Source organism: Melanerpes formicivorus, unplaced genomic scaffold, assembly GCF_026170545.1.
Source record: "Melanerpes formicivorus ecotype bairdi unplaced genomic scaffold, bMelFor1.0.p_v2 SCAF_109, whole genome shotgun sequence".
NCBI classification, from domain to species: Eukaryota; Metazoa; Chordata; class Aves; order Piciformes; family Picidae; genus Melanerpes; species Melanerpes formicivorus.
Window position 1 is genome coordinate 1,144,242 of NW_027142461.1, and position 14,738 is coordinate 1,158,979.

The following is a 14,738-nucleotide window of genomic DNA, read 5'->3' on the forward strand; positions in this document are numbered from 1 at the left end:
TGACCTTAAATATCTCCAAGGACAGAGTCTCAATTACATCCCTGACCCACCTGTCCCAGCGTTCCACTATCCTCATGGTTAAGAACTTGTTCCTAACATCCAACCTAAGTCTACTCTTCTCTAATTTAAAACCAGCAACCCTTGTCCTATCACTGCAGGCCTTTGTCCCTCTCCAGCCTTCTTGTAGGCCCCCTTCAGGTACTGGAAGGCCTCTATTAGGTCCCCCTAGAATCTTCTCTCCAGGCTGAACAACCCCAGCTCCCTCAGCCTGTCTTCATAGCAGAGGTGTTCCAACCACCCCTCTTCTGGACCCGCTCCATCAAGTCTATGTCCTTTGTGTGTTGAGGGCACCACAATGCTTGTGTTGAGGGACTAACAAATGACTGGGCTGCTTAAATACAAACTGTATCACAGGAAGCTGTGGTATTTCAGACTTAGAGGTAAACAGTGATGTTATTCTATCCTGGAATGTAAATACCTTTTGCCAACAAGCTACAAAAGGCTCGATAGCGCTCCTGTTCTTTGCTGCTGCCACTCTATATGCCACAGCTCTTGACTAGGCTTAATATATGTGGGGTTTTATGTCATAATGTGCAAATAGGCAAGAAAAAATAATACTGTAAAGGCAGGCTTATTACTGGAGCAAACATTCTATGCAGCTGTTTGTTTCCTCCCAGCTAAGACAGTCCTTGCTTAATTGGGAGGAAAAACATTGTAACGTGGCTAACTGGCTTCTGCTGCTGAAGCCTGTGCCAGAACCCTCAGGGTGGTGCTGCTTGTGGGGTGGTGTTTCTGCTTTCTCATGGATTCAACCAATGTGACTCTAACATAAATAAAGACCAGAGAACAAGGTCTGTTCCCTTAGCTGTGTTTTTACCCAAACCTCCTGCTGGAGGAAGGCAGCAAGCTCTTGAGAGGGCTGGAGCACCTCTCCTATGATAGACTGAGAGAGCTGGGGCTGTTCAGCCTGGAGACGGCTCTGAGGAGACCTAATTGTGGCCTTCCAGTAGCTGAAGGGGGCCTACAAGAAAGCTGGGGAAGGACTTTTGAGGGTGTCAGGTAATGATAGGACTAGGGGGAATGGAAAAAACCTAGAATGTTAAGAAGTTCTTCCCCATGAGGGTGGTGAGACACTGGAACAGGTTGCCCAGGGAGGTGGTTAGGAGCCTCATCCCTGGAGGTTTTGAAGGCCAGGCTGGATGTGGCTCTGAGCAACCTGCTCTAGTGTGAGGTGTCCCTACCCAAGGCAGGGGGGTTGGAACTAGATGATCCTTGAGGTTGCTTCCAACCCTGACAATTCTATGATTCTATGGAAAAGGTGGAGACTGCAGGATGGTGAGGTGTGAAACTCTTGATCTGTCAAGGACATGTTTATACTTGGAAATAAGCCAGGGAATTTTTGTTTGAGTTCCTTCCCTCTTCTGCTTTATCCAGGTCTAAAAGGTGGATAAATCTCAGTGTCTCCTGAACTGTGAAGATCTAGTTCAAACAGAGCAACAAACGAAAAAGCTGATGTGTTCCAAGTTGTCCTTGCCTGAGTTAGTCTGTGCTTTGTGAGAGCTGTAGTTCGGGGCTGGCAACCCCCATGGTGCAGCCTCTTCCCTGGTTCAACAGCTGTGGTGCATCAGCCTCGTACTGTTCTGAGTTCCTGTCGTAGTTTGGGCTGGGTGCCCTCTGCTACAGGGGTGTTTCCTGTGTCCAGAAGTCCAGCCCAGTGGGTGGACACAGGAAATTAGGTTATTTCATACCATGATCCCTTGCACCACTATAAGTTTCACGGCGGGGTCTGGCACTTCCTCTTTCCTTCCTCTCTGCCACCCGGTAACTGGGGGAGAGAGCTCCCGGCCATGGGCCTGGCTAGGCCCAAGGCCATGGGGGTTGGGCAGTCTCAGATCTGGCCAGCTGTGGGGGAGGGAAGGAGGAGCCCTGGGGGTTTTGGGTGCACCCTCAGGTGGGGATGGGATCTCTCTGGGTCTGTTCTGGGGTTCTTCTTGTCACTGTGTTTCTAGTTCTCTGCACACACTCACTGTTCTCTAAACTTTTCCATCACGTTTGCAATCTGTTTGTCTGAGTCGTCATTTCTGCGCGTGGTGGGGAGGGGGTTTGCCCCAACCCATTACAGTTCCCTTGCTCAAAAGTTCTCCTGAAAGCTACTGGCTCCTGCAGAAAGCTTTCAGAATCTGTCAGAACTGTTTTCCACAAGAAAATGTTTCTCCTACACTTTTGGGGGGCAAATTACTCTGTGATTCTGTGAGCCTAAGAGCGGGGTGGGACCAGCTCCTAAGGGATCTATGTAATGACATAGGGGCTGGATCTCTAAACACAGCTTTATTGAGGAACTTCTGAATGAGACAAGCTGTATCAGGCCAGTGCAGGCATCAAGGGCACGTGTGTGGGTGCACAGTGCCCTGGATCCATTTTCAGGCTGGCAGAGACAGCACAACAGATTACTTAGCAGAAACACTGGACCAGAAAAACAAATGTTGAAATCATGGTAGTGACTTTTTTTTTTACCATGCAGCTTGCCCTTGATAAAGCTCATGTGTGAACTAATGATTAATCACAGATGCAAAAGACACTGTGCTTTGACAGCACCTTTCCCAAAGGATGTTCCCAAAGCAGAATGAGCTCCCTCATAATTGCCCTGCATATTTTGCAGATGAGATTGCTGAAGTGCAAACACACCACTCAAGACCATGCAGCAGCCTGTGGCAAGGATAAAACCCTGGTTTCCTGAGTGTCAGACTTGCCTGAAGGGCCCTTCTCTTTGCTGCTTGCAGCAAAAGTGTTGAGTTTGAAGGCAGATCACAAAAAGAAGGAATTCTAAAATACAGCTTTTGTATCTTTCTGCTCCTCACAGCACTTAAGGGTGTAGCTGCTTTGTGACTAATCTTGTAGCACAGCTATAAAAACCTGGGGCTAACCAAGGCTAATTTTAAACCCTCTCTCATTATCTCTGTCATTTGTAGGGTGAGTTTTAGAAGGTGGTATTTTTATTTGATAGAAGGAGCTGATACAGCTCTCTTGTCAACAACTAACTTGGCTAGAATCGACCCATCATTGTAATTACCTGCCTCAGGACTCCTTTTTGAGTTGCTTCACCTTTCTGGTGAAGGAGATGCAGTTACCTCAGCACAGCTTTATTACATGCCTGCTGTTGATTTACTGTTGCTTGAGGCTAGACAATTCCTGCCTGACAGCAGTTCCTAAGCTGTGCCTGTAAAACTTGTATGGCAGCCAAACCACACATTTGCACAAAGAAAAGGGGAAAATGTGTGCAGGAGTGGATAGGAGAGAAACTTCTGCTGGTCCTGCTTTGAATGGTTTCTCATGGATACAGTCTGCTCTAGCTACTGCTGTGGAAAGGCAGAAGGTTTATGTATAGAACGACCTCAGCACCTCTCTCCCATGTCCTCAAAGCTGCCAAAGTGCAGGGCTTGCAAAGCAGCTGTTTCTGCTGATGGAAGAAAGCAGAGTGGCTCACTCGAGCCTTTGGGGCAGGTGTTACAACTCCGAGAAAAGAGCTTCATCATTTGAAAAGTCAAAGCAAAGATTCCCCACATCAAACCTTCAAGGATTTCCAGATTTCCTTAATACTGGCTGCTTTTACAGATCCCCAGAGGAAGAGGATTTGGAGGAGGACAGGCTGTTTTCTCGGACAAAGGAGGCAAGTGCTAAAGTGCTTCCCCTTAATTAGCTTTTCTTTCACAAAGGCATTAGCAGACAGTTGCAGCTGTAACAGTAAAAAGCTGTTTTGCCAAGTAAGGAGGATAAAGATTGAAATAGTTTTACCCTAGACTCCTACAGCCCTCCCGTTCTCTCCTATCTACCACGGCTTCAGCCCCAGTGGGCTCTTTTTAACGTAGAGCCGAGCAATTCCGAGGGACTGCCTCTGATCAAAGCAGGACACTGCCCTAAAGTTTGCTGGCTAGCAAGCCTGCTACGAGCACACAGTGGCACTGGGGGTTCTTAGGATAAAGACATTTAAAGTCAGGCTTAAAGTGATATTATCCTACGTAAGATGAATTGCTTCGTTCTGAACAGGTTAGTAGCCACTTTGCTGCGGGTAAAATGCTTTATAAATCACATCCTGGGCTGCCTCAGGAGAAGTGTGGCCAGCAGGTCGAGGGAGGTGATCCTCCCCCTCTACTCAGCTCTGGTGAGACCCCACCTGGAGTACTGCCTCCAGTTCTGGAGCCCCTATTACAAGACGGATATGGAGGTGCTGGAAGGTGTCCAGAGAAGGGCCACGAGGATGATCAGAGGGCTGGAGCACCTCTCCTATGAGGACAGACTGAAGGAGTTGGGGCTGTTCAGTCTGCAGAAGAGAAGGCTCCGAGGTGATCTAATTGTGGCCTTCCAGTATCTGAAGGGGGCCTACAGGAAGGCTGGGGAGGGACTGCTCAGGATCTCAGGTAGTGATAGGACTAGGGGGAATGGAATGAAGCTGGAGGTGGGGAGATTCAGGCTGGATGTGAGGAGGAAGTTCTTGACCATGAGAGTGGTGAAGCCCTGGAATGGGTTGTCCAGGGAGGTGGTTGAGGGCCCGTCCCTGGAGGTGTTTAAGAGCAGGCTGGATGAGGCTCTGATCTAGTGTGGGGTGTCCCTGCCCATGACAGGGGTGTTGGAACTGGATGATCCTTGTGGTCCCTTCCAACCCTGACTGATACTATGACACTATGATAAATGTGTGTTTACTGCATTCTGCAGATGGAGGCAAAGTCAATGGGTTTCGTGCAGCACAGCTCAGCTCTCACAGGTTACAAGGAATTTACTGAGTTCGAAGTCAGCCAAAGAAATGGTCTTAATTTTCCAAAGAAGGTGACTGGGGTTCAGAAAAATGCATGGTCAAGCTTGTTGAGCAATTTCTAGGCAGAAACATGGAGAAAAGTGCTTTAGTGCTATTGATTTTTTGCATCTCAACAAGAAGTTTGCACTTAGGCAGATCAGGTCCTAAAACTGAAGTGCAGAGCACTTATTCCAAGCTAATATCTTGAGCTTCCCAACAGACCTGAGTGCAGCTCTATAGTATGGTGCATCTCCTGTGGCCCAAGGCAGCAGGCTGAGGAGAGAGTGATTGCCCATTGGAATGGGCTGCCCGGGGAGGTGGTGGAGTCACCATCATTGGAGGTGTTTAGGAGGAGACTTGATGGGGTGCTTGGTGCCATGGTTAGTTGATTGGGTGGGTTGGATGATAGGTTGGACGTGATGATCTTGAAGGTCTCTTCCAACCTGGTCCATTCCATTCCATTCCATTCCATTCCATTCCATTCCATAACATTCCATTCTCTGCACAGTGCTGGTGCTGGCTGCCCAGAGAGGTTGTAGAGTGTCCACCTCTGGAGGGATTTCAAACCCACCTGGACACTAATTCTGGGCAGCCTGCTCCGGGTGACCCTGTGTAATGGTTTAGAATCTACCACCGCGTTAACAAGAAACTCTGCTCACTCAGTCAGGAAAGCAAATGGAAGCTGTATTTACAAGCAAAACTACACTCCACAATGGAATGCAATGAATATGTACAAATACACAGTATTTACAATATTATACAGGTACTTGCAGTCAGAAGAACAGCATGGAAACCTCCCTGAACAGGGGAATCTGCCCTGCTTCCCCCTTAAACTCTTCCCTCCCCCCTTCCCTCTGTTTAATTAGAAGAAAAGAGAAAGAGATGTTAGAGAGTTAGTGCTCTTATCTCAAGGTTAGGCTGATAAGGTCTTCCCAGCTGAGCAGAGCTGAAAGGAGCCTCAACAGCCAGAAAAGAGAGAAAGGAATGAAGGAAGAAGTGAGATGGTTAGAATACATCCCACACATCTGACCAATGAGATTAGTTTAGAATAATCTCTTGGTTTCCGTTTTACTCCCAGCTGTGGATTTGTTTATACATCTTCACTCTTCTGCTTGAAAATCACAGAATCACCAAGGTTGGAAGAGACCTCAAAGACCATCAAGTCAACCTGTCACCACAGACCTCATGACTAAACCATGGCACCAACTGCCACATTCAAACCCCTCTTGAACACCTCCAGGGATGGTGACTCCACCAGCTCCCTGGGCAGCACATTCCAACGGTCAACAACTCTTAGTGAAGAACTTTTCTCCTCACCTCCAGCCTAAACTTCCCCTGGCACAGCTTGAGACTGTGTCCTCTTGTTCTGGTGCTGATTGCCTGGGAGAAGAGACCCCCCCTGGCTCCAACCTCCCTTCAGGTAGTTGTAGACAGCAATAAGGTCTCCCCTGAGCCTCCTCTTCTCCAGGCTAAGCAACCCCAGCTCCCTCAGTCTCTCCTCATAGGGCTTGTGTTCAAGGCCTCTCCCCAGCCTCGTTGCCCTTCTCTGGACATGTTCAAGAGTCTCAATGTCCTTCTTAAACTGAGGGGCCCAGAACTGGACACAGGACTCAAGGTGTGGCCTAACCAGTGCAGAGTACAGGGGCACAATGACTTCCCTGCTCCTGCAGGCCACACTATACTTGCTGCAGCTAACTTTTAAAGGCATAGCCTGAAACTGCCACACCCTGCTTTAGGAGAGAGAGGTTGGACTAGCTGATGTCCAGAGGTCCCTTCCAACTGTTGTCATGCTGTGATTCCGTGACATACGCTAAAATATGATCTCTTCTGTCTTGTCCCATCAATGGGCTATTTGCTAGGTACTCAATAACCACCTTGGAGGACACCTAAATGCTGCTGTGGACAGGGAAACTGTACTGCCCCTGAAAAACATTTCACTATATCTAGTCTGTAGGGAAAGGAAAAAAAGGAGAGGAAAAGAGGTGAGATTTCTCAAGAAAACCCAATTGCTCCAACAAAGTTTCTATCTCTTTGCAAGTGCAATTGTCTCATTTTTATCTTCCTGCACATCCTGCTAAGCACAATTGTGGAAAAGTTGAGGAAAGCAGCCTCTTCATAACTTGACTTGGAATGATTCACAGATCTTTTTCTCTTGCTCAGAAGGAAAAACCAATAATTTCTTCTTACAAAGGAAAACTACTTTATAACAAGGAAATACAATCATTAGAAGATGCCTGATATGAAACAAGGCTTAGCTGGGAGTGTGGTGGGGGAATAACCTGAAGCAGATTGTCTTGCCCATCTGAATTAGCAGATGGAAATTTAAACCAATCAGGAACTTCTTGATATAGGCATCATCTGCTCACAGAACTTGGATTCAATAGAATAGAATAGACCAGACCAGACCAGACCAGGTTGGAAGAGACCTTCAAGATCATCGTGTCCAACCTATCATCCAACACCACCTAATCAACTAAACCATGCAACCAAGCACCCTATCAAGTCTCCTCCTGAACATGCAGTGTACTGTGCTTTAAGCTCTAGGGGTAAGGAGGATGCTACAAGCTGTTGAGCTGGAATGGAGGGACTCTAGAAACTTCCTTTTTGGCTTGGCAATAAAGGGTCTGGAAGACCAGGAGAATGTCCTTTCTCCCTGAAAGAGTGATTCACCCTTTTCAACCACCAAGGCACTGTGCACCACCAGTTACCTGACACTGTGTGCCACCAGCATACCTGGCAGGTACCCTGTGAATGTAAAATGAGGGAATGCTAGGAGGGGAGCTTGAGAGGGACAGCGGGAGTAAGGTGGGATCCACAGTGCCTCTCCCTGGAGCCTTAGGAGCTCTTGGCTGCTGCAGCTTCCAGTTTCAATCAAGAAATTTAGCTGTAGCTAAACATCAAATGCACCCTTATAAACTTTAGGATCTGTATTAAAGTAACCCTCATTATCATCATCCTCACTCTTCCAGGTATGGCTCTTGTCTCATCAATCACTGCTTTCTCTTTGTAGTTTAGACCCACTGGAACTCCTCCAGCAAGGCAGTACATCATTTTTAATTAAACAAAAAATTACTTGGGCAGATGATGTAATTGCTCATTAATTTGTGTGAGAGGTAATCTCATGGCAGCAGCTCTCTTTTGAGCATATAATGCAAGAGTGCTGTAGGCCAGATGTGCTTCAGCCTCCCTGGGGAGCCACAGGGGATACAAGATCACAAATTCCCCCTCACCTTCAGCAGCTGCAGTAGCACAGCTCCAAAAAGAGTTCTACTAGGTATCTGAGTTGTGAATGAAGGAAGCTATTAAGAACTGGGCCTTCCTCTTTCTCCCACAGCAGTAAGGCTACTGCTGTAACTTTTGTATAGATAGAAATATAGATAGAATCATAGAATCAACAAGGTTGGAAATTACCTCAAAGATCATCAAGTCCAACCTGTCACCCAAGACCTCATGACTACTAAACCATGGCACCAAGTGCCATGTCCAATCCCCTCTTGAGCACCTCCAGGGACGGTGACTCCACCACCTCCCTGGGCAGCACATTCCAATGGCCAAAAACTCTCTCAATGAAGAACTTTCTCCTCACCTCGAGCCTAAACCTCCCCTGGTGCAGCTTGAGACTGTGTCCTCTTGTTCTGGTGCTGGTTGCCTGGGAGAAGAGACCAACCCCCTCCTGGCTACAACCACCCTTCAGGTAGCTGTAGACAGCAGTAAGGTCTCCCCTGAGAGCTTATGTGTGTGTGTGTATATATATATATATATATATATATATATATATATATATATATATATATATATATTTTTCCTATATCTGAGGCTATCAGTAGACATTAGTCACTTTACTGGTGGTCAGCATAAGTTACCTGCTTTGGAGCTATGGCATGAAGGCATCTGCACTCACCTTGTTAGTCAGGCCTGGGCCGTCAATCGGTCGCTGCATGGAGGGTGGCACCTGGTAGATATCCTGTCCCCCGAGTCCATGCCCAGTGGGTATTTGGTAAATTCCCTGATTCACGTGGGAAGGAGGCACTTGGTAGACAGGGTCCCGTGCTGAGGCATGTGAGCTTGGCACTTGGTAGATCTTTTGTTGGTTGAAGGACTGAGGCATCAGTCCTGAACTGGATATGTCCTGGCCGGGAGGACCGTCCTGTACCACCGGACCTATCAGGAGTTTGACGCGGTTGCCTGGAACGATGCCTTGCCTGCCGTGCAGGGAGCACAGCCACCACCCTTCCAGGCCCTCGGTGTTCTGCTCTATCACTGTCAGGATGTCTCCTTTGCGGAAGGCCAACTCTTCTGCACACTCGGGGACGTTGTCGTACAGGGCTCTGGCCATAAGATTCTGTGGAAGAAGGAGGGCAGGAAAAACAAATGAGCACAGGCTGGAATTCTTCCCCAACTTTGAGCACCTTCTCTGTGGAGAGAAGTAAGAACTGCACTTGAAAAAACAGCATGGATGGAATGGAATGGAATGGAATGGAATGGAATAGAATGGAATGGAATGGAATAGAATGGAATGGAATGGAACTAAACAGGTTGGAAAAGACCTTTGAGATCATCAAGTCCAACCTATCCTCTGTCTCACACTGGAGAAAGGAGAGACTTGTGCACTAGCAACACTGCTGGTGAGAACGTTTCCAGTAGTAATAGAATCATAGAATCACAGAGTTGTTAGGGTTGGAAGGGACCTCAAGGATCATCCAGTTCCAACTCCCCTGCCATGACCAGGGACACCTCACACTAGAGCAGGTTGCTCAGAGCCACATCCAGCCTGGCCTTAAAAAGCTCCAGGGATGGAGCTTTTACCATCTCCCTGGGCAACCTGTTCCAGTGTCTCACCACCCTCATGGGGAAGAACTTCTTCCTAACATCCAATCTGGATCTGTCCATTTCTATTTTTGTTCCATTCCCCCTAGTCCTATCACTACCTGACACCCTCAAAAGTCCCTCCCCAGCTTTCTTGTAGGCCCCCTCTTCAGCTACTGGAAGGGTTCCTCAGAGCCCTCTTCTCCAGACTGAACAGCCCCAAATCCCACAGTCTGTCCTCACAGGAGAGGTGCTCCAGCCCTCTGATCATCCTCGTGGCCCTTCTCTGGACACAGGTTCCAGCATCTCCAGATTCTTCCTGCAATAGGGGCTCCAGAACCAGACACAGTGCTCTAGGTGGGGTCTCACCAGAGTGGAGTAGAGGGGGAGAATCACCTCCCTCGACTTGCTGGCTATGCTTCTCTTGATGCAGCCCAGGATCTGATTGGCTTTCTGGGCTGCAGGTGCACACTGGTGGCTCATGTTGAGCTTCTCATCCAACAGCACCCCCAAATCCTTTTCTTCAGGGCTGCTCTCAAGCCAGTCACTGCCCAGCCTATATCAGTGCTTGGAATAGGTTAGATAGAAGCTCTTTATGTGGTCTGTCCACCTGAACAGCCAGGAAGGTTCTGTTCTTGGCATTGAGATTTCAGATCTTCCTGCAAATGGGGACTTGTACCTTCATCTCTTGATGACAATTTCCCTATAAACACACTCTGTGTACTGCTACAGCTGGCTGACATTCAAAAGAGAACTTGACCAAGACTCTCAGGGACACAACCCTGAGCAGTTGCTTCCAAACATGTTTACTTTTGCAGGGTCCCAAAAGACTTTCCACTGGAGGTGCAGAGCCCATTAGTGTAAAGGCAGCGTGCTGGCTTGTCTGAGCTCCTCTTTAAAGCCAGGGATCTGTAGACCACCTGGGGAGAAAAACTGCCCTAAAATACAAATTGACTAAATGTCACATGTTGTCAGCTGCAGTGCTCACGTTGGCATGTAGCTCTGTGCCTTCTCATTCCTCCTTGGTGGCACAGTGCAGCACAGCACAGGCTGAACTGGTAAAAAGCTGCTTCAGAACCACTCTCACCAAAACTAAACCATCCTGAAAGGGCAAGGTCCCACTCTGCAGAAAGATCAAGAGGGCATTATGTAAGAAGTAACGTGCCCAGTGACCCCAGCTGGTGTCATGCCTTTGCCATGGTGGAAAGCTGCACCAGTCTGTGGACCTGTCCTTTATGCTAAAGAACATAAAAGGTTAGGTGCCAAACATTACTACAAAGTGTATCTATATGTAACTTGGAAGGAGTCTAAGGTGGCCAAGAAGTGTCTTTGACCTTTGTCAAAATAGTTGAAGCTTTCTTATATGCATTTTGCTTGACTGAGAGAGTTGGAGTTGTTCAGTCTTAAGGAGAGAAGGCTCCAGGGAGACCTTATTGTGAGCTTTCAGTACTCAAAGGGAACCTATGAGAAAGATGGAGGGAGACTTGAAAAAGGCCTGTTGTGACAGGAAAAGGGGTGATGGTTTTAAACTAAAAGAGGGGAGGTTTAGCCAGATGTAAGGAAGACATTTTTTACACTGAGTGTGGTGGAGCACTGGCATGGTTGCCCAGAAAGGTGGCAGATGTTCTGTCTCTGGAAACATTCCCAGTCAGGTTGGACAGGGCTCTGAACAACCTGATCTAGTTGAAGACATTCCTGCTTACTGCAGGGGGGTTGGACTAGATGAGCTTTAAAGGTCCTTTCCAATCCAAACCATACTATGACTGTACCAATTGGACCAGCAACATTACTAAAGGCATCTTCACACAGGTCTACTCCCAAGCATTTGTCGGTTGCTTCAGGCAGGCTTTGCTGCATGCTCTGACCTCCACTTTGTTGTGGCTATGCTGCCCAGCAGTACCTCTGCTGAGAAGTTTTAAACCAACTCCAAGTTGATGTAAGATTGTGGTCTGAGAGGTATAGAAGTGTTACTAACAAGTGACATCTCCTCTCTTGGACTGGACCAGCTCCCTTCCCTCTTTCTTTGCAGGCACATCCAGTTCCAAATAACCGGCCAAGCTTAGGTATTCAATGGAAAGTAGGCAGGCTGTCTGTACTGACATTCTTGGACCCCTTACAAAAGCCATGAACACTTCATTTCTTGGCTCTGGTGGTATTTCCAAATGGTTGGCAACAACTGCTCCATGCCTGCCTGGCTGGCTGCTTTTTGGTGAAGACGGTCAGCAGAGACTGTGACAAACTAATTGTAAGCCCTTGAAAAAATACACAGAGTCCTGGATCAGGAGCACTCCAGCTGAAGTATTTGGATGCAGTGCAAAAGCTGAAATGGTGCTAATCCACCATAAGATAGGATATGCAGCTGTCTTGGAGAGTTATCTTCCCTCTGTTAAAGGGATAGTGTCAAGTACCATTTAGTGGGTTTATCTGTCATAGTTCTCCTCCTCCTTGGACACAGCAAAATAGGTTTGGATTGTTTTTGGGGGGTTTTTATCCTCTACTTGTTACATCTTTTTTTATCCTCTACTTGTTATATCAACACACACTCATGTTCTCCCATCATCTCTGTGCTTCATTAAGGCAGCAGACTTCCATTTGACCTTGCTCAGCTCAGCTTTTCCTCTGTGTAGCATACAGTCAGGAGGTTGTATGAAGGGCTTACTGGTGGATGTGTAAAGGGCAAGCTCAGATGTCATGTAAAAGGTTGAAGATGCTTTTCCCAAGACACCCACTGTTGAAATGGGGTGCATGAGATCAGTTTTCTCTCCTCTGAATGGGGTATCAGCTTTCAAATGTATGAGAAGCACTGGCTTTGCCTTTCATCAGCATCATTAGTGAGGTCAGTATAAATTAAGCTTTGGCTTGGGAAAGCAGGACTGCCATTTTGAACTCCCCTGTAAACAGCAGTGCTGGGGGCCACCATTCTCTCTGATGTACATCTACTCAGCTCATCAGTCAACAGCACTAAGAAATGTGAACAGAGATAAAGCAGGGAGCAAGTGATAAAGCAGGGAACAGTGACAAGGCAGAGAGCAGTTTTGTCCATGCCTTGGCAGAACTGTGAAACTATTCTTTAGCATGGCCAAAAACCAGAGCTCTCTTCTTGAACACTACATCTGTGCTCTTGCCATGCAGACCTGGCTGCTCAGCTGAGTCCAGCGAGCTCAGAAAAGAAAAGCTCCTGCCTAGGCTGAATATTAAACCTAATCTCTTGTCTCTCTGCATTTCTGTCTTTCACAAGAAAAATCCACTGGCATGACTAGCTCAGCCTCTGCAACTATTTAAAGGAGGCTTTCACAGAGAATGCTGTTTAAAGAAAGAGGAAGATTACAGAGGGGCACAAAACAAGCAGGCTAAATCAATGATAAATGCTTATTCTTCTATACTTTGGTGATTAAAGGTATTTGAAAAGCCTGATTAGCTTTTACAGCAAAGCAGTTCTCAGAACAAAGCTGGAATGGTGGTAGAATTAGAGCAGATAAAAATTCCCATGTGAATTTTTTTTCCCCAGTTGCTCATTATCTCTGTCCCAGTGACCTTCTCACCACCTGGCATGCAGCATGTTAATACTTTCTGGATGTGCTTCAAGAACTTCTTTGCTGCAAACACAGCTTCAGATTCTCCTTGTCAGTGTTAAGTCAGGCACCAGTATGGGAATTACACTAATTGGTTGCCACTTGCTTCACAGCAATTTCCCCAAGGCCTTTTAAATAGCCCAGAGCCATGCCACCAGCATCAGTCACTGATGGAGCAGTGGAACAGGCAAAATATTTCTCCAAATAAGCACTGGGACCAGAAACATTAAGCCTGTTGTTTATTGCCAGCAACATAAGCACTGTGCCTGCTAAGGAAAGCTTCTGGGTTTTGAGTGTTTCCCTGACTTCATTCTTCCTTCACAGGATTTCTCAATCTGAGCTCCAGGAACAGTGTCAAAGTTGCTTTTATTAGTCAGCAGTCACTCCTGAGAAAACTGAAACTTTCACCACAGAAGGTCATCAGGAGAGCTTTTGAAAACCCCACAGCTGCTTTAACCTGCTGTGGTGATCAAGATTGTAGACTCTACCCTTCCACACACAAAGAAGTCTTGATCAAAGACACCCCTCAACACTTGTGGGTTTCACCTTGACTGATCTGGCAAATCAGAATGATTCTTTGGATGCTGTGAGCATCACAGCCCACATCTCACAAGACTCATTGGTCTCATCAGCTTACAGATGGGAGGGTTATCTGCAATTAATTGGCCTTGCCCTGAGAGGCATGAATCTGTCACTCATCTGCCTGTGAAACAGACACCAAATAAGCACTAACATCTGACACAAAAAGGCAAAGGCACAGCAGTGACCTTTCTGTATGACTATGTACTAAAAAAAACCCACCCAAAACCTTGGCCATCTCCTAACAAAAAATGGCAACAGAGGAAGGGATGATGAAAGCCCTTGTTACCCTTGTCCTGAAGCTTGTTTTCACAACTGGCAAGTTGCACAGAAGGCCTTTTATATTTCTAATACAAAGAGGAAAAGAAAAAGGAGGGCAACAGATTGGAGTGGGTCCAGAGGAGGCCACAGAAATGATCAGAGGGATGGAACACCTCTGCAGTAACTACATGGCAAGAGCAGTGAGGCTCTCCTCAAAATCTGGATGTACCTGTGGTTCATACACAGCTCCATTCTCCCACAGGATTGTTTTAGTCAAAGACAACATTAAGATCATCAAGTCCAACTGTTAACTCAGCATTGCTAGGTAACCTCTAATCCATGTCCCTCAGCATCACATCTACACAGCTTTTCAATCTCTCCAGGGATGGGGACTCTACCAGTGCCCCTGGCAGCCTGTTCTGGGGTTTGACAACCCTTTTAGGGAAGACATTCTTCCTAATATCCAACCTAAACCCTCCCTCCTACTACAATTAAAGAGTGCTTCTCTACAGCTAAGGGTTGACTGTAAAGACTCAGTTCAGCTTCTGTATCCTCAAGCCTTGCTAGCAATACTGGAATGTTTGGAAGTCAAAGCCAGGGTCAGGCCCTCACTATGTTAATACTCTGTACAGACAAAACAAAACAAAACCCAACACATTTGTTCTCAAGAAGATTGAATTCCTCTTAACCTCGGGCTCTTGAGTGGAGTAGAAAGCATTTTCTGTTAAATC

At 46.9% G+C, this 14,738-nt stretch overlaps 1 protein-coding gene across 1 annotated transcript in view; it reads right to left on the reverse strand.

Moving 5' to 3' along the window:
- Positions 1-14,738, reverse strand: part of NEDD9 (neural precursor cell expressed, developmentally down-regulated 9) — a 52,016-nt gene that overhangs the window by 22,256 nt on the left and 15,022 nt on the right. The window contains exon 2 of the mRNA XM_068166858.1: positions 8,691-9,131. Coding sequence (XP_068022959.1) covers positions 8,691-9,131 — 441 coding nt within the window. The remainder of the gene's footprint in view (positions 1-8,690; positions 9,132-14,738) is intronic.